At 37.6% G+C, this 22,344-nt stretch overlaps 1 protein-coding gene across 2 annotated transcripts; it reads right to left on the minus strand.

The window, feature by feature from the left end:
* Positions 1–3,551: 3,551 nt before the first annotated feature.
* On the minus strand, positions 3,552–20,872 carry LOC795531 (uncharacterized). Of its 2 annotated transcripts, XM_068217692.2 has the most exons (8): positions 20,802–20,872; positions 19,595–19,628; positions 15,628–15,688; positions 13,837–14,160; positions 11,026–11,373; positions 7,442–7,954; positions 5,350–5,385; positions 3,552–4,509 (listed from the first exon to the last, which is right to left on the minus strand). In XM_068217692.2, the coding sequence occupies exons 3-8, from the start codon at positions 15,671–15,673 to the stop codon at positions 4,388–4,390; spliced, it is 1,389 nt and encodes a 462-aa protein (XP_068073793.1). In that variant the 5' UTR covers positions 15,674–15,688; positions 19,595–19,628; positions 20,802–20,872; the 3' UTR covers positions 3,552–4,387. The 2 variants fall into 2 exon arrangements, with proteins under 2 accessions (XP_068073793.1, XP_001335742.1); XM_001335706.7 differs by lacking the exon at positions 19,595–19,628.
* Between the last annotated feature and the right edge of the window lie 1,472 nt (positions 20,873–22,344).

Consider the following 22,344-nt stretch of genomic DNA (forward strand, 5'->3'; position numbering starts at 1 on the left):
TGTGATGACCATGGTCTCATAGTAATGATGTATATTAAATTAACACTAGTTAAGCATGTTAGAAAATGATTACATTAGTTTAGTTAATAAACATAGTTAGATGATTACATCAGGTCACCTGATGAAGACCATGTCGGTCGAAACGTTGTGATATTGACATTAAAATTTTTTCTTTGAGAGCTAAAGTGGCAGTGTGCCGATTTACTTTGAATCTTTTGCTACTAATGTTTGTTTTTTGATCGTGCACCTGCCTTCAAGTTTTTCTAGTTGTGCGCATCTGTTTTTTGCAAAAAATGATTACACCCACAGCTTTTATTCACCTTAATCTTGGCAGAATTGAACAATCATAAACATTAACAAAGGTTCATAAAAAATGCTGTCAGATGTGTTATTTCATAACATTTGTATCATTAGAGATAATTTCTTAGTCTTAAAGTGAACAATTTAACAGTGCAAGTTTATCCACTGCATATATCCATCTGCTTGTGGAGCGGCAGTCCTTCTCTGATTGGCTGAAATATACTTAGCCACGCCCCTCCAAGCTAAGTTAGTTTGCTGAGAGTTTAAGATGAGACTAAGGAGCAAAAAATAAACCCCGCCCCCTACTAAATATTCAATTTCAGTTGGAGATATGTCACAGGAAAATAAAAGTCTGCTAAAACTTCTGCCAAACACCAAACAAAACACAAAACGTGTAAATTATTAGCAGTTTAACATATACCGGTTACACTTTAATTCACAAATTGAAAGTATTTTGTGTTGGTCTCCATGCTCAGGTATGGTTTGTACAAGAACTCATTTTTTAGATCTTTGGATTCAGTAAAAAAAGCATCTAAAACCTCAGACAGAAACTTAAAACCAAGAAATTGAATGTTCGTTTTCAAACCGAGCAATATTAAGATTCAGCGCAGACCTCGTGTGGACAGAGGTTTCCTTTTAATAGTGAAGACTGCTTTACCTGCAGGTGAACAAACTGTACTAAGCAATAAACACACAGCATGTTGAACATACGTAACTTTAATAAGTCAAATGCATTAAAACTTTAGACTCGTAAGTTTAAAACAGAACTACCAGCAGCATTTACAGATATGGACATGAACAGCAGCATATCTTCATCAATCCAAATAACTTTTAGTTAAATTGTTTTATTACCTAAAATATTAGTTTCACAAATTTTACAATTTTTTGACAAAGCAAGCTTTACGTTCCTAATCAATGTGTGCCATAAAACCTGAAGATTTAATAACAACTGACAAACATTTTATGAGTTTTTTTAAACGCTTGGTCTCTTGTTACAGGCTGTCTGTAGCGTCCACCTTGGTGTTTTTCGAGAGGCATTATTAATCGCTATACATTTCACATTCTTCCTTGGCCCAATATGTACCTGCTATGTCAGGGGTGTCCAAACTCAGTCCTGGAGGGTCGGTGTCCTGCAGATTTTAGCTCTAACTTGCCTCAACACACCTGCAAAGATGTTTCTACAAAGCCTAGTAAGAGCTTGATTAGCTAGCTCAGGTGTGTCTGATTGGGGTTGGAACTAAACTTTGCTGGACACCGGCCCTCCAGGACCGAGTTTAGACACCCCTGTGTTGTGTATAGAAAAAAATGCTGATATGATATATGAAACACAGTCAGTAGTTGGCAAATATATATTGGGTGCATATGTTTGTAAATTTGACCCTGAAAGAATCAACACACATCACAGATATATATATATATATATTTATACACACACAAACACAGTTGGTCAGAATTATTCGCCCCGTTTATTTTTTTTTTCTTCTCCAATTTCTGTTTAACGGAGAGCAGATTTTTTTTTTCAGCACATTTCTAATCATAATAGTTTTAATAACTCATCTCTAATAACTGATTTATTTTCTCTTTGTCATGATGACAGTAAATAATATTAGACTAGATATTCTTCAAGACACTTCTATACAGCTTAAAGTGACATTTAAAGGCTTAACTAGGTTAATTAGGGTAACTAGGCAGGTTAGGGTAATTAGGCAAGTTATTGTATAACGATGGTTTGTTCTGTAGACAATCAAAACAAAAATTAGCTTAAAGGGGCTAATAATATTGTCCTTAAAATGGTTTAAAAAAAATTTAAAACTGCTTTTATTCTAGCCGAAATAAAACAAATAAGACTTTCTCCAGAAGAAAAAATATTATCAGACACACTGTGAAAATTTCCTTGCTCTGTTAAACATCACTTGGGGAAAATTTTAAAAAGAAAAACAAATCAAAAGGGGTGAATAATTCTGACTTCAACTGTATGTATATATATATACAGTTAAAACCAGTAGTTTCCATACACTTTTTTTAAATGGTTATGTGGTGCCTTTTTATACAAAGTCAGATGGTAAAGTGACTAAACTTTTTCTCTGTTAGGTAAGAGATTATCACCCGTGTTTTTGTTCTGCTTAATAGCAGAATAATGAGAGAGATATTTATTGAGAAATTGTTATAACTTTTCTTGAAAGTCAAGTTTACACACAGTAAGATTATTCTGCCTCTGAAAAAGCTCAGATGATGATGTCAGGGTTTTGGAAGTTTCTGATTGGCTAATTGACAACATTTGAGTTAATGTGAGGCACAACTGTAGAATAGTATTGAAGGAAAAGCTCAAACACACTGCTTCCCTGTGTGACACCATGAGAAAATCAACAAGCCAGAATCAACAACAAAGCCAGATTACCATTAGCTGAATTACACTGGGGAAAAGACTGATGTTTGGCGACATGTCCTGTGCTCTGATGGAGCTAAGATTGAACTGTTTGGTCATAATGAGCAGTGTTACATTTGGAGGACAAAGAGGAAAGCGCACAAGCCTAGAACACCATCCTAACTGTGCAGTATGGGGGCGGCAGCATCATATTGTGGGGCAGTTTTGCTGCAGGAGGGACTGGTCCACTTCACAGCATAGACGGCATCATGAAGACAGAACATTATGGAGAAATACTGAAGCAACATCTCAAGACATCAGCCAGAACATTAAAACATGGCCACAAATGGCTCTTCCAAACAGACCATGACCCTGAGCACACTGCCAAACTAGTCAAATGTGCTTTAAGAACAACAGAGTGAATGTTTTGGAGTGGCCATCACAAAGCCCTGATCTCAATCCTGTAGAAAATTTGCGGGCAGAGTTGAAAAAGCTTGTGCGAGCAAGACAGCCAACAAATCTGACTCGGTTACACCAATTCTGTCAATGGGCAAACCATTGTGAGAAGCTTGTGGAAGGATACCCAAAACATTTGAGCAAAGTTGTACAGTTTAAAAGCAAAGCTAAAACAATAGCAAGGAAATGTGTGTAAACTTTTGACCGTCTAGAAACTAATAAAAAAAATTCTCTAATAATTAATTTTCTCATTATTTTGGCATTTAGCAAATGTAAATCATTTAGGTAATCCTAACGGACCTTAAATAGTAAAGGTTTTGTAGTATGATTTACCATCAGACATTTTTAAAACATGGTTATGTTCCTTTTTTTAGAGTGTATGTAAACTTCTGGTTTCAGCTGTGTGTATATATATATATATATATATATATTTCACAAACAATAAATACCCATTTAAAGACAAATAAAGCAGCATTTACAGCCACATAAATGAACAGCACCATTCGGCAAAACTCCAATGGTCAGAAATATCACCAGAGAATTCAACATATTTAAACACATTTCAATTTCACAAACTTTCCAAATATTCATATTAAGAAAAATGTGTGATTAGTTAATAAATCAAAGCTAAAGAACAAAAAAATGATGTGATATATTGGAGATTTTATTAAAGTATTAAAGGTTCTGTGAAGTGCTTAAAATGTTAATTTGGTTTTTATTGGATGTTTGACGTAATCTAAATTGAAACATGAAAAGAGGGTTGGGCATATAGTAGCCCCTCCCCTTTAAAAAAACAGCCAATAGGGTTTTGTTTTTCTCACAGCTCTGCCAGTGAGGGGCCGAGTTTAAGCGCATCAAATGAAAAGCCAATGAGAAGAAGTAGGCGGGGCATGTCAGACACTAGAGAGCATTTGATTGGTCAGAAGATTTAATGCGAAGCTAAAGTATGAGGCCACCTGAATAAAACTGTTGATCCTTTTAGGCGGAAACTACAAAATACAAGCTTCACATGTTTACATCAGGTTTATATCTTCTAAATGGAAATTTTATCACTTTTCTGGAGAACACGAGCTAATGGCTATCCTTAAAACTAACAGTAAAACTAACATCTAAAAAAAAGTTATCCTAATTTCACAGGGCCTTTTTACAGTATTGCTCCACACACAAAACAATATATTTTAAAACATTCACAGTTCCTGAAATGAGCGGTTTGCATGGAAATGTCTGAAAGTTGATTCCCTGCATCTTAATGTTCGTCCTGTTGAATCAGATTCTCCCCGACAACAACAGGAAAGCTAAAAGCAGCGCCGTCACCAGCAGAACTCCAGAAATCAGACCGATGCGGATCCAGGGAATCTGCTGATCTGAGAACTGATGATCCCGCTGACCTGACCACAAACAGCACACTTTAATCTCTGCATCTGATGTAAATCTGCAATGTTTATTTTGCTAGCACACATTGTTAGTCTTAAAGGGGAGCTATTATGTCTCTTTTTACAAGATGTAAAATAAGTCTCTGATGTTTCTAGAGTGTGTATGTGTGTGTGTGTGAAGTCTCAGCTCAAAATACCACACAGATAATGTTCTCTAACTCTCTGAAGCTGACCCTTTTAGGCCTTGATCCACATTGTGGCGTTTTGGTGACTGTCGCTTTAAATTCAAATGAGATTGTGCTCTTTCATGAAAAGGGCGGAGCTACAAATGCATTTGCATCAGCATAGTGGCAGCTCCAAAATAGGACTAATGCTATCAGTGCTGGTCAGATCTGCATGTTGTCGTTGGTCAGTGTGTGCTTAATGCTTCTGTCAGTCGATGTCGCTGTTGATTTGTGCTTCATCTAAAACTCCACATCTATAATCCTTTTAGTCTATGCTGACATTATCTTCAGCAGCTGAATCACTCTACAGACGGCTGCTTCACACTCAGGGATGCTGTTTATGCAAATGAGCAAGTGATGGTCACTAGTGGGCGGGGCTTTCCCCTCTGATTGACATTCCTTCATCAAAGTTTTTCTGTAGACTGTGTTTGTCAAGTCTGATTAGAAGAACAAATACAATTAAGGCTGGATAGATAATGGTAAAAATAAACCAGCTTTTATTCAGTGGATTCACCTGCACTGAATTACAGATTAACAATGTGTGCTAGAAAAATAAACATTGTACAATTTTTATCTCAAGCAAACTTTAAATACTGATAAATCATTAGAGAAAAAAGTAAATACCACTGACCGGAAACTGTGCCTGGTAATAACGTATCGGTCATCCCTAGGAGAGATTAAAAGAAAGAAAAAACATATAGATCAGATGTTAGTTTAAAAACACGGCCACTATAAAGACACTATAAAGCAGTGACGCTCAACCCCGTTCCTGGAGATCAACCTTTCTGCAAAGTTCAGCTCCAACCCTGATCAAACACACCTGAACAGCACGTGATAATTACAGGCAGGTGTGTTTGATATGGGTTGCTACTGAAATCTGCAGGAAGGTCGATCGCCAGGAAAAGGGTTGGTCACGTCTGCTATAAAGCATTACAGTTGAAGTCAGAATTATTAAATCCCCTGAATTATTAGCCCCTCTGTTTATTTTTTTTCCCCACTTTCTGTTTAATGGAGAGCAGATTTTTTCAATGCATTACTAAACATAATAGTTTTAAAGGGTCACGAAACACCAGAACACATGTGTTGAGCTGTTGACAGTGGTATATGTGTCCCACACTGCTAAAAACACTATTAGGACACCTATATTTCACTAAAAAGTGTAAATTGGTTGTTTTTGCGTTATTTCAAGCAAATTCGTACTTCCGGTTTGAAACGAATTTTTGAAGCTGCGTCACGGTCATGACATAATAGCGTGTATTCCAGCGTGCAGACTGGACGTCTGTGCCAGAGTGTGTCTTATTACGTCTTACAGTGTGCTGCATTAATGCATGAGTAAGGCTTGGTTCAAACCAATCAGCACGCTCTATTGTGCATCTTCATTAATATTCATTACTGTCACAGTGTTTAGACGACAGAGACGCCACGTTGTGTTGGCAAAACAAGTGAAGTGTTGCTTTTATAGTTTTGTTTTCATTTTCTCTCTGTGAGAGCGCAGCTGGACTCACGTGTGGATTAACAGTGTATGCGACGCTCGACAACAATAACTTACGTGTCTAAGGAGGATTATTGTTTACCTGAGAGCTGTTCTCATCTGCAAACGCTGAGATCCGGATTCGCTTGTAGTCTCCTCTTAATAAAGACGCGGCTCTAGTTGCTGGTGATTGTCCTGTCTCTACAGATTTGGTAAGTGAGCGAGCAGTGCTCTTTGTTTATTCAGTTTGTTCGTATCGAACTAAGTTAACTATTGCACCGAGTGTAAACATGTTAGCACCACAACCAAACTTTAACTTCGTGTAGGGTTTTCACGGCATTTAGTGACCGGAATAACACACGCGGCTTTCTGACGCTACCTGCCGTGTGCATCTAAATTTCCGGGAAATGCGGAGGGTTTTTTCCTCTCATTCGCCGTGCGGTATCAAACATTGCATGTAAAATACACGCTTAGAGCAGCTCCTCGAATCAAATATCTCGTTTGTCGCGAGGGGGATGAATGAATTCCCTGAATGAAAGAGCCAAACTGCAGTTAAAGTCCACCACATGTAGGTTAAACACCATCACTTTCTCCTGTGTGTTTATTTTGACTCTGAAACTCGCGCGTGACCAAATAGACACTCCCACACCCTCCCACTTTAGTTCCTCCGACACTCCCCCCTAAACAGAGCTGGACACGCCCACTTTTTTGACTTTTTCCAAAGTAGAGGTGTGAAAACACCCTGCTGAAACGAGGGGGTTTCCTGGCCCTTTAATAACTCATCTCTAATAACTGATTTCTTTAATCATTGTCATGATGACAGTAAATAATATAAGACTAGATATTCTTCAAGACACTTCTATACAGCTTAAAGTGACATTTAAAGGGTTAACTAGGTTAATTAGGGTAAAGTTAGGGTAATTAGGCATTGTATAACAGTGGTTTGTTCTGGAGACAAAAAATTAAAAAATTTATTAAAAATATTTTTAAAAATTAAAATACTGCTTTTATTCAAGCGAAAATTAATCAAATAAGACTTTCTTCTAAAGAAAAAAAAAACTATAGGACATACTGAGAAAAAATCCTGAATCTGTTCAACATTATTTGGGAAATATTTGGGGGGAAAAAATCATAATAATTTTGACTTTAACTGTATGTATGTGTTTGTTCAGCTAAAATAAAGCAGAAGTCTGGGCTTGGGGTCATAATGAAATATCAATAATTAATAAGGCATGTATTGAGCAGCACTAACCGTGACTGTGTGAGATTGTGTGCGGGTCAGTGTCAGTTGCGCTGGTGCTTTTCTCAGTGTTTCTCTCTGTGCTGCCGTTGTGAGTGTGTGTGTTGGCTTCGTATGCTGTGTGAGCTGGCAGCGTGTTGTTGGGTTCAGTCTGAGTGCTTGTGGCATATGTATCTGTAGCATATGTGTCTGTGGCGTTTGTATATGTGGTATATGAATCTGTTGCATTTATATCTGTGGTATTTGTATCATTGACATATGAATCTGTTCCATTTGTATATGTGGTATATGAAGCTGTGGTGTTTGTATCTGTGGTATATGTATCATTGACATATGTATATGTGGCATATGAATCTGTGGCGTTTGTATCTGTGGTATTTGCATCATTGACAAATGTATCTGTGGCATATGTATCTGTTTCATATGTATCTGTAGCATATGTAGAGGCTGCTGCTGTGCTGTCAGTCTCTGTGTCTGACAAACTGGAAGGAAAATCTGTGATGGCCGGGAGACCTGAAAACACAGCTGAGAGAGAAGGAGAAAGAGAGAGAGAGAGAGACTAAAGTAAGGACAAAAGTATCTTTAGCAGAAAATATATCTAAAAAATAGTTTTTGAAACAAATGAAGACAGCAGAAGTCAACTAGATATTAAAAATTGAGGACAAACTTTATGGTGGCTTGAAAAGCAGAGTCTGAAAGTTTGAAGGGGTTTTAAAGTGTAAATAGCATGTTGGTATGATTCTAGCTTGAATAAGCATGTTACTAGCATGAATTAGCATGTTACTAGCATGATTCTAGCAAAAATTAGCATGTTACTAGCATGAATTAGCATGTTACTAGCATGATTCTAGCAAAATTAGCATGTTACTAGCATGAATTAGCATGTTACAAGCATGAATCAGAATGTTATTAGCATGATTTAACATGTTACTAGCATGTTTTAGCATGTCACTAGCATGAATTAGCATGTTTCTAGAATGAATTAGCATGTTACTAGCATGTTTTTAGCATTAATTAGCATATTACTAGCATAATTCTAATATGAATTAGCATGTTGTTAGCAAGTTTCTTGCATTAACTTGCATGCTACGAGCATGATTCTAGCATGAATTAGCATGCTACTAGCATGATTCTAGCATGAATTAGCATGTTACTAGCATGATTCTAACATAAATTAGCATGTTGTTAGCATGATTCTAGCATGAATTAGCATGTTACTAGCATGATTCTAGCATGAATTAGCATGCTGTTAACATGATTCTAGCATGAATTAGCACATTACTAGCATGATTCTAGCATGAATTAACATGTTACTAGCATGAATTAGCATGTTGTTAGCATGAATTAGCATGTGCTAGCATGACTAGCGTGTCATTAGCATGTTTCTAGCAAGATTAGCATGTTAAAACTACTAGCATGTGTTAGAACAGCTAGTCATAGTTTTCAAAACAGTTGCTAGGGTGCTGAAATTGGTTGCTAGAGAGTGGCTAGTAAGTCTAAAGGTCATCAGTGATTGGCTGCTGGCTAGACTGAGTTGAATAAGGCCTGACTCTAGTCTGTAGGACAGTCTGATGCAGAGTTATGAGCTCACAAAGGTTGACTCAATGTTAAGTCAATGGCAGTCTTTTACAATGGAAGTCTATGGACAGTTGCTAGGGCGCCACAAGTGGTTGCTAGGGAGTGGCTAGTAAGTTAAAAAGTCATCAGTTATTGGCTGCTGGCTAGACTGAGTTAAATGAGCCCAGTTAATAGTCTGTAGGACAGTCTGATGCAGAGTTATGAGCTCACAAAGTTTGACCCAATGTTAAGTCAATGGGAATTTTCTGGGTCGTTTTTGGGAAAACCCAAAGTCGGATCAGTTAGAAAAGACATAGCAACCCGAGTCAGACCAGTTTGAAGGTTTGAGGAAAGTTTGAAGTATGAAGCTTGAAAGGTTTAGGAGGAGATGCACTTCAAAACTAGTCTCAGAAGAAAGAAGTTTAAGTGAGATAACAGTATGTTGGCTTTTCAAGCCACCATAATAATTAATTTAGCCTGACATGTTTACAGCTCCGAAATATTTGAAATGTCTCTCAAAATAAAATATATTGAGCTCAAAAATGACATTTAAAAATAATATATTTTAGAGCAGAAATCACAATACCGTGATATTTTTATCCAAGTTCATCATACCGTCAGTATCTTAAACCAGCCCATGCCCAGTGTCCGTGTATCTGTGTTTGCACTCGGTGAAGAGCGGTGAACTGATGACCTTCACGGCCAATCACAGTCATTTCTGTTGAGCACTGGCGAACAGTTTAAGAACGCTCAGTGGTGCTTGATAGTTAGCGGGAAATGGACATTTTTAAAACTTCAGTACCGACAGAACACTATAACAGACAACACGAGGTGTGCTACAGAGGACTGCGGTGTTTCATCACTCACCGGGTTACATAGGCTGAAGCAGAGAAGCCTAGGAGGACACTTATGCCGAGTTCAGACTGCATGATTTTCACAGTAGTCGTGTCACAGATGTTTTCACACTGCATGACTATCTGGGCTGGCGTTTCGTCGCTGCTTTGTTTACACTGCAAGATGGATCGACGACATGGACATTCACATTGCATGACTTTACTATAGGAAGAATCGCCGACAACTTCGTCCAAACTACGTCTCACAGCCAAAAACACGTCGTATATCTTTTGTTATTAACTACATAACGAGAAAGAAGCCTTTAATGGGGTAGAACATGTACATGTTTGCTCACCTGGGTTTAAAGGGAAGCCATTTCTCCTTAACGTTGATAATAAACGAATTTCTTTCTGTATGAAATGTCAAACAGACACGGTTGCTCCTGAGTCCTGTCAAACCTCCACTAGTTTTTCCTCCATTTCGTGGGTCCAAATAAACCGAAAATGAGCGCTTTTAACTTCTCCCCCAGCCTCCCGCTGGCCTGCAGCAGGTATACACACACGCACACACACACACACACACACACACACACGCACACACACAAGTGAATGCCGCTCTCTCATTGGCTGTAGGCGATCGCTGATGTTATTTTCAGTCAAAACTCAATTCAATTCCGACAGCTCCAGATATTCAGCACGCCAAATATCTCACAGGCATCGGCGATTCTCTCAGATCGCGTCTTTGATCGTTCATACTGTGTGATTGTCACTCACGCGCACGGGCAGCGATTTGCCTGTGATTTCAGGCATTTGTCTGCGATTTCTCAAAACCTGTCGACGAGCCAAAATCAGGGCTAAAATCACGCAGTCTGAACTAGGCAATAAGCGTGAAACTCTTAAGAGATTGTGATGTTGTTTGATGCCTAATCTGCTTTTATTTGTTCAAATTAAACTGAACTGAGTGATATTAAAGTGATGTTTACACCACATCTGCACTTTGAAATCTCAGCAACAGCTGGAGGTTTGTAGTCCACGGCATGTTGCTGCAATGTTTACAGTGCTGGTCCTATACTTCCGGGTTTCTTCCCATTGTAGCGTTGCTTTCGTGTTTTAAAATGGTGGCCGTGTGAAATAAGCGTATTAAAGCTTTATTTGTAAGACTTATGTTGATTTTTGGATCAAATTTCCCTTTCAGCACATCCGTACCCCAGACAGTGAGTGCGTGTCTCTCCGGGAATCCGCTCTGTAGGTCTCCATAATCCGAGATCTTGTATCGGCACTGATAATCCCCCTGATCAAACGCTCTGACCGACGAGATGCCCAGAGAGAAGATCCCGCGGCTGATGTCCTGCTGGTCTGGCAATGTGATGATGCTGCTGTACTTGTCCAGAATCTCCATCTGTCCAGAGCTCAAGCGCAGGATCACTCGCTCGTCTTTAACCCACTGGATGGTGATGTCCTCATAGGGTTTGTTTTTGGGAATATTACCGAAGCAGTTGAGCGTGACATCATCACCTTCATTCGACTCCACGTGATCTATGGGAGTCTCTAGAGCTGAACAAACACAAGAGAGAGAACGAGACAGACTTTGACTTTTGAAAGGCCATTTATTTATTTAATCAGCAGATGTGTTTGTTGTGTATGATGTGAAACATGATATTTAACCCAGGTGAGTGTGGGTGCCAGCAGAGGAAGTCTTGGGCTGTGGACAATGTGAAACATGTATTGTTCTCTGTTAAGTCCACGTTTACTGGCTTTCCCACATCCGGTAGAGTTACAGTGTGGTGAAGCCTCAAAGAAAGATACCACCCAGACTGCTGATGCCCAGAGTGAAACATTGTTGGGATCAGGGATGGTTTGGGCTTCAATGTCATGTCATGTCATTTTCATCCATTTATCCGGGCCGGGTCGCGGGGGCAGCAGTCTTAGGAGAGAAACCCAGACCTCCCTCTCCACAGACACTTCCTCCAGCACCTTCGGGGGAATCCCGAGGCGTTCCCAGGCCAGCCAAGAGAAATAGTCCCTCCAGCGTGTTCTGGGTCTTTCCTGAGGCCTCCTCCCGGTGAGACATGCCTGGAACACCTCCCTAGGTAGGCATCCAGGAGGCATTCGAATCAGATGCCCGAGCCTCCTCAGCTGACTTCTCTCGATGTGAAGCAGCAGCGGCTCTACCCCGAGCTCCTCCCGGGTGTCAGAGCTCCTCACCCTAGTTAGAAGGGTGCACCCTGCCACTATGTGAAGGAAACTCATTTCAGCCGCTTGTATCCAGGATCGTGTCCTTTCGGTCATGACCCAAATCTCATGACCATAGGTGAGAGTAGAAACATAGATTGACCAGTACATCGAGAGCTTTGCCTTTCGGCTCAGCTCCTTCTTTACCACAATGGACCGGTACATTGACCGCATTACTGCTGCCGCTGCACCGATCCGCCTATCATTCTCATGTTCCATCCTTCCCTCACTCGTGAACAAAACCCCAAGATACTTGACCACAGTAAGAGACCTATCCCTGACCCTAAGGCGCAGGGAGGCGACCCTCTCGTTCACCGGTGAAAACTCTAACACATGGTGGCTAAGTTGGGGAGCTATAAGTAAGGCCACACCAGCCCGCCACCTCTCACTGTGGGCAACTCAAGAGTAGAAGAAAGTCCAGCCCTTCTCAAGAAGTTGAGTGGAGGTGAGCCCAACTATCTCTAGTTGGTACCGTTCCACCTCCTGCACAAGCTCGGGCTCCTTCCCTCTCAGTAAGGTGACATTCCATGTCCCAAGAGCCAGTTTCTGTGCCCGATGGTCAGTTTGTCATAGTCCTAACCTTCAACCACCACTCAGTCCACAATGCACTGGCCACTTACGACTCCCCCTGTTGGTGGTGGGCCCGCAGAAGGATGGTCCTACTTCGCTCCTTAGGGCTAAGCCCGGCCAGGTTCCATGGGAAAAAACCCAGGCACCAGGCGCTTGCATATGAGCCCCTACCCCAGGCCTGGCTCCAGGGTGGGGTCCCGGCTGCGCCATACCGGGCAACTTCACGGTCCTTGATGTTTTTGTACTCATAAGACCTTTTTGCCTTGGGAAACCCTCCATTAGCCCCAGACAACATAGCTCTTAGGATCACTCAGGCACTCAAACCCCTCCACCACGATAAGGTGGAGGTCCATGGAGGAGTTTAGGCTTAAATATATCATGGCATTCCCTAGGCCCAATTCTTGTGTTAGATGGGCACTGGGTCACTGCCAAGCACTACCAAACCATTTTGTCAAACCATGTGACCAAATGGATCAAACAGTGCATCCTGAAGGCGGTGGCATGTATCAGGATGATAGTACATCAATACACACGGCAAGACTGGTGATTTGACTTTGATGGGCATGAATGTGAAGTTTAACATCTCCCATGGCCTGCACAGTACCCAGAACTAAATATTATTGAGCAACTTTGGGGTGTTTTGGAGGAGTGAGTCAACATTTTCCTCTGCAAAAAGAGCGGCTCAAAATCTCTCTGGCCGCTGTGCAGGATGCATGTCTGTCATTTCCAAGACCAACTGATGCTGTATTAGCCACAAAAGAGGTGCGACACCATACTAATGCATTATTGTGCTCTAAAACCAGGCCTTCGAGTTTCATTGTCCAGCCCCTGTATAAGCTAGAACTAGACTATGCATTTACAAAAACAGATATCAGTACTTAAAATGAATGCAAAAATGGCTTACACTTTATAATAACAAGGTTTCATCAGTTAATGCATTTACTGACATGAACTAATAATCAACAATACTTGTACAGCATTTAATCATACTTCAACGCAACCTAATGCATTGTGAAAATCCAAATTTACGCTTGTTAACATTAGTTGATGCACTGTGAGTTAACGAACAACTCTATTTCCATTAACTGGGGTAAATAAAGATGAATAAGTCCTGAAGCAATTGTTTACGTTAGTAAATACATCACTAATACTACCTCATTGTAAAGTGACACCTAAAAATGACCCAATAATTATGTTGTTTCTTGTGGTACTTACTCATCACATACAGTAAGACAGAGCAGATGGGTATCGTTCCCTTCCACAGACACTCGTAAATCTCTCCATCGTTCAGCATCACGTCTGTCAGGATGATGGAGAAATCTTGAGTCACTGCCGGATCTGTGATGAAGTTCACCCGGTCTTCAAAACCTCTGCCGATGCTCAGTTTCTCTCCATTCAGAGAGAGGACGTCTTTCCCAAGGGCCTCCCAGTAAACCTGCAGCTCGTCCGCTGGGAAACCAGAACCATTGCAGGGCAGAACCACAGACTCTCCCAGAAACACCTGCAGCTCGGCCGTCTGGAGGAACTGGCCAACACCCACTGCAGCCCGAAAGACGACAGCAGTCAACACATTCATTCACTTCTTTGAATATGAATGAATATGGAGCAGTATTCATGCCACAATTCTGTGTTTAAAGCATGCAAATTCACTTGTTGCATGCATGTTAATAATTCTGCATGCAAAAGATCATATTTTAAGCATGCAAAATTACTTGTTGCATACAAATAAACAATTTTGTGTGCAAAAGATCATGTTTTGCGGAATGCAAATTGGCTTGTTGCATGCACACTAACAATTTGGGTGTGCAAAAGATAATTTTTTGAGTGTGCAAAATGACTTGTTGCATGCGTGTTAATAATTCTGTACGGAAAAGAGCGTGTTTTGAGCATGCAAAATTACATGTTGCATGCAAGTTAACAATTTTGAGTGCAAAATATGATATTTTGAGAATGCAGATTGGCTTGTTGCATGCACATTAACAATTCTGTGTGCAAAAGATCATGTTTTGAGCGTGCAAAATTGACGTTGCACGTGTGTTAATAATTCTGCATGCAAAAGAACGTGCTTTGAGCATAGAAAATTACTTGTTGCATGTGAGTTAACAATTCTGTGCACACAGGTTTATGTTTTGAGCACATAAAATTAACTGTTACATGTGTGTTAATAATTTTGTGTGCAAAAGATCATGTTTTGAGCATGCAAATTACCTTGTTGCATGACAGTTAATGATTTTAGGAAAAAAATATAATATTTTAAGAATGCAAAATGGCTTGTTGCATGTGCGTTAATAATTCTGCACACAAAAGATCCTGTTTTGAGCATGCAGAATGACTTGCTGCATGCAAGTTAACAATTTTGTGCGCAAAATATCATGGTTAGAGAATGCAAATTGGCTTGTTGCATGCACATTAATAATTCTGTGACCAAAATATCATGTTTTGAGCGTGCAAAATGACTTGCTGCATGCACTTTAATAATTCTTCATGCAAAACATCATGCTTTGAGCTTGCAAAATGACTTGTTGTAAGTAAAAAAAACTTTTCTGCGTGCAAAATATCTAGTTTTGAGCATGCAAATTGACTTGATGCATTTGCATTTGTTATTATTATTTTCATTTGAATAAAAAGTAAAAAAATAAGACAGCTAAATAAATTAATTAATGAATGTTGGGTCCCATAGCTGGACTCCACCGCCGCTGAAGAGTAAAGTTAAACTCTCATAATATTTCAAAAATTGTATTATTTATTAATGATCTGCAGGAACCTGCCAAGTTCCAACACCCACATAAATCTGCAAAACAGTGTTTAACACTTTAAACCTCAATCAGATTTAAAAAAAAAAGTGGAGGATGAGTTAACTACCACAGGTTTTTTCAGTTTGGGATGAACTGTATATCTTTGAGAATTCCCAAACACACTTCATAAAGATAAAACTCAGCAATTAGTAAATATAGCAACATATCAGCAAACATCCAGAAACTAAACACAGAGAAATCCATCACTTACCCCTGAGGGCTACAGTAAATATGAACACAGTCCAGAGATTATTCATGTCCTCTCAGAAAACCTGGAATATGTATTAAAATAATAATAATTAGGTTACACTTTATTTTAAGGCGTCCTTAATACACTGAAACTATTCATCTTACTACAAGGTACATTATGCGAGGACTAAGTCTACAGCAGTTGCATGTATTTATTGTAATTACAGTAACACTTGATGATAATAATGTTGTATTTGTTCATGTTAATGCATTGAACTAACATGAACAAACAATGAACAGTACATTTCTGACAGTATTAATTCATGTAAGTTAACATGAGTCAATGTAAATACAGATGTTCATTGTTAGTTCATGTTAGCTCACTGTGCATTAACTAATGTTAACAAGCACGAGTTTGGATGTTAATAATGCATTGACCTATGCATTAAACTATGATGAATAAATGCTGTACAAGTATTGTTCATTATTAGATCATGCTAGAAAATACATTAACTAATGAAACCGTATTGTAAAGTCTGACCATAATCACTATAGTAAGTACATGGAACATGTAACAAGGACACCTTACTGTAAAAGTAATACATGAGACGTGCAAATTTGGGTTTCTGCATCAATTGACATCAAATTAAAATTATAATATATTTATAAAAATCATTAAAAAAGTGACTACACTTAAAAGTTTCAGAAATATCCAACAATTAAAATATGGGTAAACTAACATTTGATATTAATTCAGCATAAAATACATGTTTATGCACAAATAAAACAAATTTATTCTTATTAATGTGCCGAATATAGTGATTTAAAGCTTAGTCGCAAAGAATAAAGACTTCAAATGATCGTTTATTACTATTTTAAGGCTGAAATGTGACCCTTAAATAGTCTTTCAACAAGATCTAAATATGCCTGACGTGACTTTGGGACATAGTATGTAACAATTAATTAATGACTGGCTTATGACCAGCCTATTATTAAGATATGAACTGTTTATTAGCACTAATAAAGCATGCTCCTAATCCTACCCAATACCTAAAATAAACTACTACCTTACTAACTATTAATAAAAAGATAATTATTCGTATATTAAGCTGAATGTCTTAGTTATTGACTTGTTAATAGCGTGAATCTTAAATTGATCAAAAATTGTAATGTATGCATCAATAAAACCTTAAGCTGCCAAATAGTAATCATGTTCTGTAATGGGGTGGGTGTTATTTAGCTTATTTTTATTATAATTTAAACACATTTTTATTTTATTAGTAATTTTAGTACTTATTTTTAAGTCTTAGTTAATGGTTTGTTATTAGTGTGAATCTAAATATTTAATGTATGCGTTTATAAAACCGTACGCTTCCTAATAATAATCGTGTTCTGTGAAATGGGCATGTGTTGTTGAGCACGTGGCAGAGGGTTTTGAGTGATGGGCGATCAGCCAATGAGCTCGCGGTAAAGCTGCACCTCTGCCACTCCCACAAATACTTGTGCAGCTTTATTTAACAGTGCTGACCAATGTCAATCACAGTGAGCCTGAAACCAGAGCTGCACACACACACTCCACATTGCAAACACACACTCCCCACACACACAGTGATTTAACATGCTTCTTACAGTTACCAGTTGAACAATATATTAATTTGAATGAATTTGAATATTCAACAGGTTATTTAAATATGATTATTTTTTTATTTTGAACGTAATTATTTGAGTTTTAATTATTATTTGCTCCATCAGTTCATCTATGAAGCACGTGCAGATTCAAGACTTCATTGCTTGTTAAAGTAATGAGACACCAAAGTTATTTTGGTACATTAGTAGATATTTTAGTATCCCCAATACACCTTTATGATGCATATTCATGTTTTGAATTAGGTTTAATTTCATTTTTCCCTCTTTTAAATTTTTTAACGATTCTGTATATTTTCTTAGTATGTTTTATGGTTATATTTAACGTGGATTTTTTTTTATAAACATTTAAATACACTTTTATTTTGATAGTCATTTTAGTATTTCAAATTTTATTTAATTTTTTTAAGTTTTATTATGATTGTGTCTGAATTTATTTGGGAAAAAAATGTCAAAACAACACACAAAAAATTAAGAAAACTTAGTACTGACCTGTTTGTCTGCTTAATTTGTATAAATGAAGGCACATCATATGTTGTTTGTTGTACAATATGTGGGTTATAGTGTGCTTTATTTATATATTTATTATTATTTTATACATTTCTCAGCATAATTGAGTACAGCTTATTTTGAAAATTAATATTTTTCTCCAATGCAATGTATTCTGGTGCATTTAATCAAAACAGATTTATTAAATAGATATTTTTATTAAAATAATATTTTAGTCACTAAGCATATTTAGAAATTGAAAGATAATACAATTAAATTCAGGCGAAATATTGCTCAAAAAAATTACAAACTACAAAATTTCAACCATTTTTTTTCTTTTGCTTCTCTTGATTTTTCCTCTTTGATAAATTTGCATTTAATATTTTTCTGTAACGTATAAATTTGGCTGTACTAGTTTTAAGACCGTTATTGTAAGTTATTTTGTTAGATGAGCTCCAGATTTGGCTTCAGTATTGACTAATCTAATGTATGTGCACACATATAATTTTGTATTAAAAAATATGAATTTAAAAGAGAGATCTGTGAGGGGTGTGAGCATATATAATGAGCACTGTATGTTGTTTATGAACATCATTTCTTTATGCACATCATATACTGTTTGTTGTACAATATGTGGGTTATACTGTAGTGTGGTTTATTTTTTTTATTAATTGTTTTGTACTGTTATATTATGTTTATTATATATTTTAGTGTATGTGTGTGCATGTCCTGATCCTCCAGGTTGGGGGTTGAGCATTGGGCTAACAACCCACATAATAAAAAACTAGATGTTACGCAACACCAACATGGTGCAGCTAAATATCAACTTCGATATAATCGGCCCTGGGAGTGAGAATATATTTGTATTAGTTTTTTATTTGTACTGTCATTTTCTCTTTTATTTTTGTTTGTTTAACTGTCATAAAATGTAATAAAAAATCTTTAAAAAATAAAAATAAACTCATTTTTAAATTCACATTTTAAAACTGTTGAGAATAAAAAAAGCCATCGGTTTATTTCCATTGTGGTTCTTGATATATATATATATATATATATATATATATATATATATATATATATATATATATATATATATATATATATATATATATATATATATAGGTCGCCACAGTGGAATGAACCGCCAATTATTCCAGCGCAGCAAACACAGTGAATATTTACACAGCGAATGCCCTTCCAGCTGCAACCTAGTACTGGGAAACACCCAAACACTCACTTTCACACACTACGGTCAATTTAGCTTACCCAATTCCTCTACAGCGCATGTGTTTGGACTGTGGAGGAAACCGGAGCACCCAGAGGAAACCCACGCCAAAACGAGGAGAACATGCAAACTCCACACTGAAACGCCAACTGACCCAGCCGGAACTCGAACCAGAGACATTCTTGTTGTAAGGCAACATTCCTAACCACTGAGCCACCTTGTAGCCATATAATAAAATTTTAAATGACTGCTTACTTATTGTATGTAGTTTTAAATAAAATTATTACTCCACTCATTATTGTTTTTATTACTATGAATTATAATAATAATAATAATAATAATAATAATAATAACAATAATTAATATTAGAGTGATTTCTGGAGGATCATGTGACTGAAGACTGTAGTAAGCTGAAAATACATGAATAAATGATTAAATTAAATTATAAACTACTGTTGAACAGTTTTAGTGCAATAACATTTCACAATTTTAAAGTATTTTTGATTAAATAAACGCAGCATCGGTGAGCAGGAGAAGCTCAAATAAGCTTAAATAAATGCATTAATTTAAAAATCGTACTGACACCAAACTTTTGACCAATAGTGTATATATTAAATAAATATATACTTACTGCCAGGGCCATTGATATCGAAGTTGATATTAAGCTGCACCATGTTGCATATATACACACACACACACACAAACACACACACACATAGGAGGTTACTTTGGAAATGTAATAGATTACAGATTACAAATTACCCTATTTAAAATAAGTTACACTACTTTTCGATTACTTTAAAAATAGTAAACTAATTACATTTGATACCTTTTTGATGATTTTTAAGTTTCTAATGGACATTTACAACTGAATCATTTTTAAGCGTTTAAACCGAGGACATGTTCCCCCCGGGATTTATGCCTGCGGGTGCGCCGCGAATCAAAAGCATCAGAACAGCAGCGCTTTAATAAATGGCCTAAGCAGAAGGCATCGTGCATATCAAAAACAGGCAAAGCAACAGATTAATCTTATTCAACATATACCAGATTTAAAAACAATTATTTTTAGATGTAACCCCATTCAAAATCTTTAACATTTTCACAAGTCACTGTAATTTAATTACACATTTATTCTCAGTAACTGTAATGAATTACTGTTACTTTTATTTTGTAATTAAATTACATAACGCCGTTACATATAACTAGTTACACCCCAACACTGTACATATTTTTGTAACACTTTAAATACACATCTACTAGTTCAACTTACTAACGTGATCTGAGTGATATAGTTTCAATATAGGCATTAGTTAAAGCACTAAAAGTGAACAAGAACCAACAGTTAACGCTAACAAATATGAATAAATACTGTGAATAGAAGCAATGGATGGTTCATATTAGTAAACACATTATGAGCCAATATTTTAGCATCACCCAATTAAATTTCTCTATTAAAACCTCCATGCATTTGCTTAATTAACACTTTAGAATATCAGTCCATTAGTTAATGCATTTACTAACATCAAGTATGAATAATGTTGTGCAGCATTTATTAATCAGTTCAACATATTCCAATGCATTATTATTCAAATCTGAAATCACGCTTGATAACATTAGTTGATGCACAGAGTTAATATGAACATTTCCAAACATGAATAAATACCATAATAGATGCATCCCTAATGGTTTGCTCATGTGAGTATATACATGAACTCATGGAGCACTGTATTAAAGTGTTAATCTTAAATACTTGCTAAAATCAAACCAAACAAAAGCCCACCGAACACTGAGATGTGACTATATTATAGTTAAATATAACACAGTATGTTTGTACTTACAGTGTGGTGTGCTTATGCGAGCGTCTGTCTTCATTCATTGACGGCTGCTCTTCCTCATGTCCTGCAGGTCTGGAGCTGCTGCACATGTTGCTGTATGTTTAGGGCTCAAGATGACATGAGTGTTAAAATACCACCTGATGCAACAATATCAGCACATGGGGAACAGTAACACACACCATGCTGCGTTTGCATGCCTTTAGCGGATTACACATGACCATGCTCATTTCTGTCCTCTCTTTTTGTTCTTACTCATGCACTGAATACATTATTAATTGGATTTACGACATTTGTTTTTAGCTAAGTGGTTGCAAACAATTGATATAGGCGGAATTTAAACAAATTAAAAGTAGTAGTGTTCTTAATCCGTTTCAATTCAGCCCGTATTAATTGCCTGCATCGACTTAGCTTAAAACAAATGTAGTAAATGCACTGAATCATCTCGTTCAGCGTATGTTTGAGTATTCTGAATGTATATAAAGCAGTGGCTGTGAAACATTAGACTCGTGGCACACATGGATCCGCTTCTGGATGAATTTCCTGGCTCCATTACAAGCATTTACACCTCAATCACTCCAAGAAACTCCAGCGCTATTTTAAGCTTGCGGTACAATTCACTGATTTACAGTTCATGAGGAACAATAACACTGAGATCATGCAGCAACGACCAGCTGCTTTTCATCTAAATTAATGATGCATTTAGATTTAATCATGCAACAAAACATGTTCAGATGTGAATCGCTCTTTATTAAGTTGAAATCTGACTAGATCCTGTATATAAAGGTTACAATTTTTAAGTACACAATTAATATTGAAATTTATATAAACATACACACTCACTGGCCACTTTATTAGGTACACCTTACTAGTAGCGGGTTGGATCCCCTTTTACCGTCAGATCTGCCTTAATCCTTCGTGTCAGAGATTCAACAAGCTACTGGAAATATTCCTCAGAGATTTTGCTCCATATTGACATGATAGCATCACACAGTTGCTGCAGATTTGTCGGCTGCACATCCATGATGCCAATCTCCCGTTCCACCACATCCCAAAGCTGCTCTATTGGATTGAGCTCTGGTGACTGTGGAGGTCATTTGAGTACAGTGAACTCATCGTCATGTTCAAGAAACCAGTCTGAGAAGATTCAGGCTTTATGACATTATGGTGCGTTATCCTGCTGGAAGTAGCCATCAGAAGATGGAGACACTGTGCTCATAAAGGGATGGACATGGTCAGCAACAGTACTCAGGTAGGCTGTGGCGTTGATGCTCAATTGGTACTAATGGACCCAAAGAGTGCCAAGAAAATCTCCCCCACACCATTACACCCCCACCACCAGCCTGAACCGCTGATACAAGGCAGGATGGATCCATGCTTTCATGTTGCTGATGCTAAATTCTGACCCGATCATCTGAACATGGCAGCAGAAATGGAGACTCATCAGAGCAGCAACGTTTCTCCAATCTTCTATTGTCCAGTTTTGGTGAGTCTGTGTGAATTGTAGCCTCAGTTTCCTGTTCTTAGCTGACAGGAGCGGCACCCAGTG

Source organism: Danio rerio, chromosome 1 (assembly GCF_049306965.1).
Source record: "Danio rerio strain Tuebingen ecotype United States chromosome 1, GRCz12tu, whole genome shotgun sequence".
NCBI lineage: Eukaryota > Metazoa > Chordata > Actinopteri > Cypriniformes > Danionidae > Danio > Danio rerio.

Bases quoted from the DNA above. Each gene is read 5' to 3' on its own strand.
- LOC795531 (XM_001335706.7), bottom strand. From the start codon at position 15,673: ATGAATAATCTCTGGACTGTGTTCATATTTACTGTAGCCCTCAGGG. The intron at 7,955-11,025 runs GTACGGATGTGC...CTTCTCTCTCAG, and splicing joins ACACGCACTCACTGTCTGGG to CTGTGTTTTCAGGTCTCCCG. The intron at 5,386-7,441 runs GTTAGTGCTGCT...AATCTCTCCTAG, and splicing joins CACAATCTCACACAGTCACG to GGATGACCGATACGTTATTA.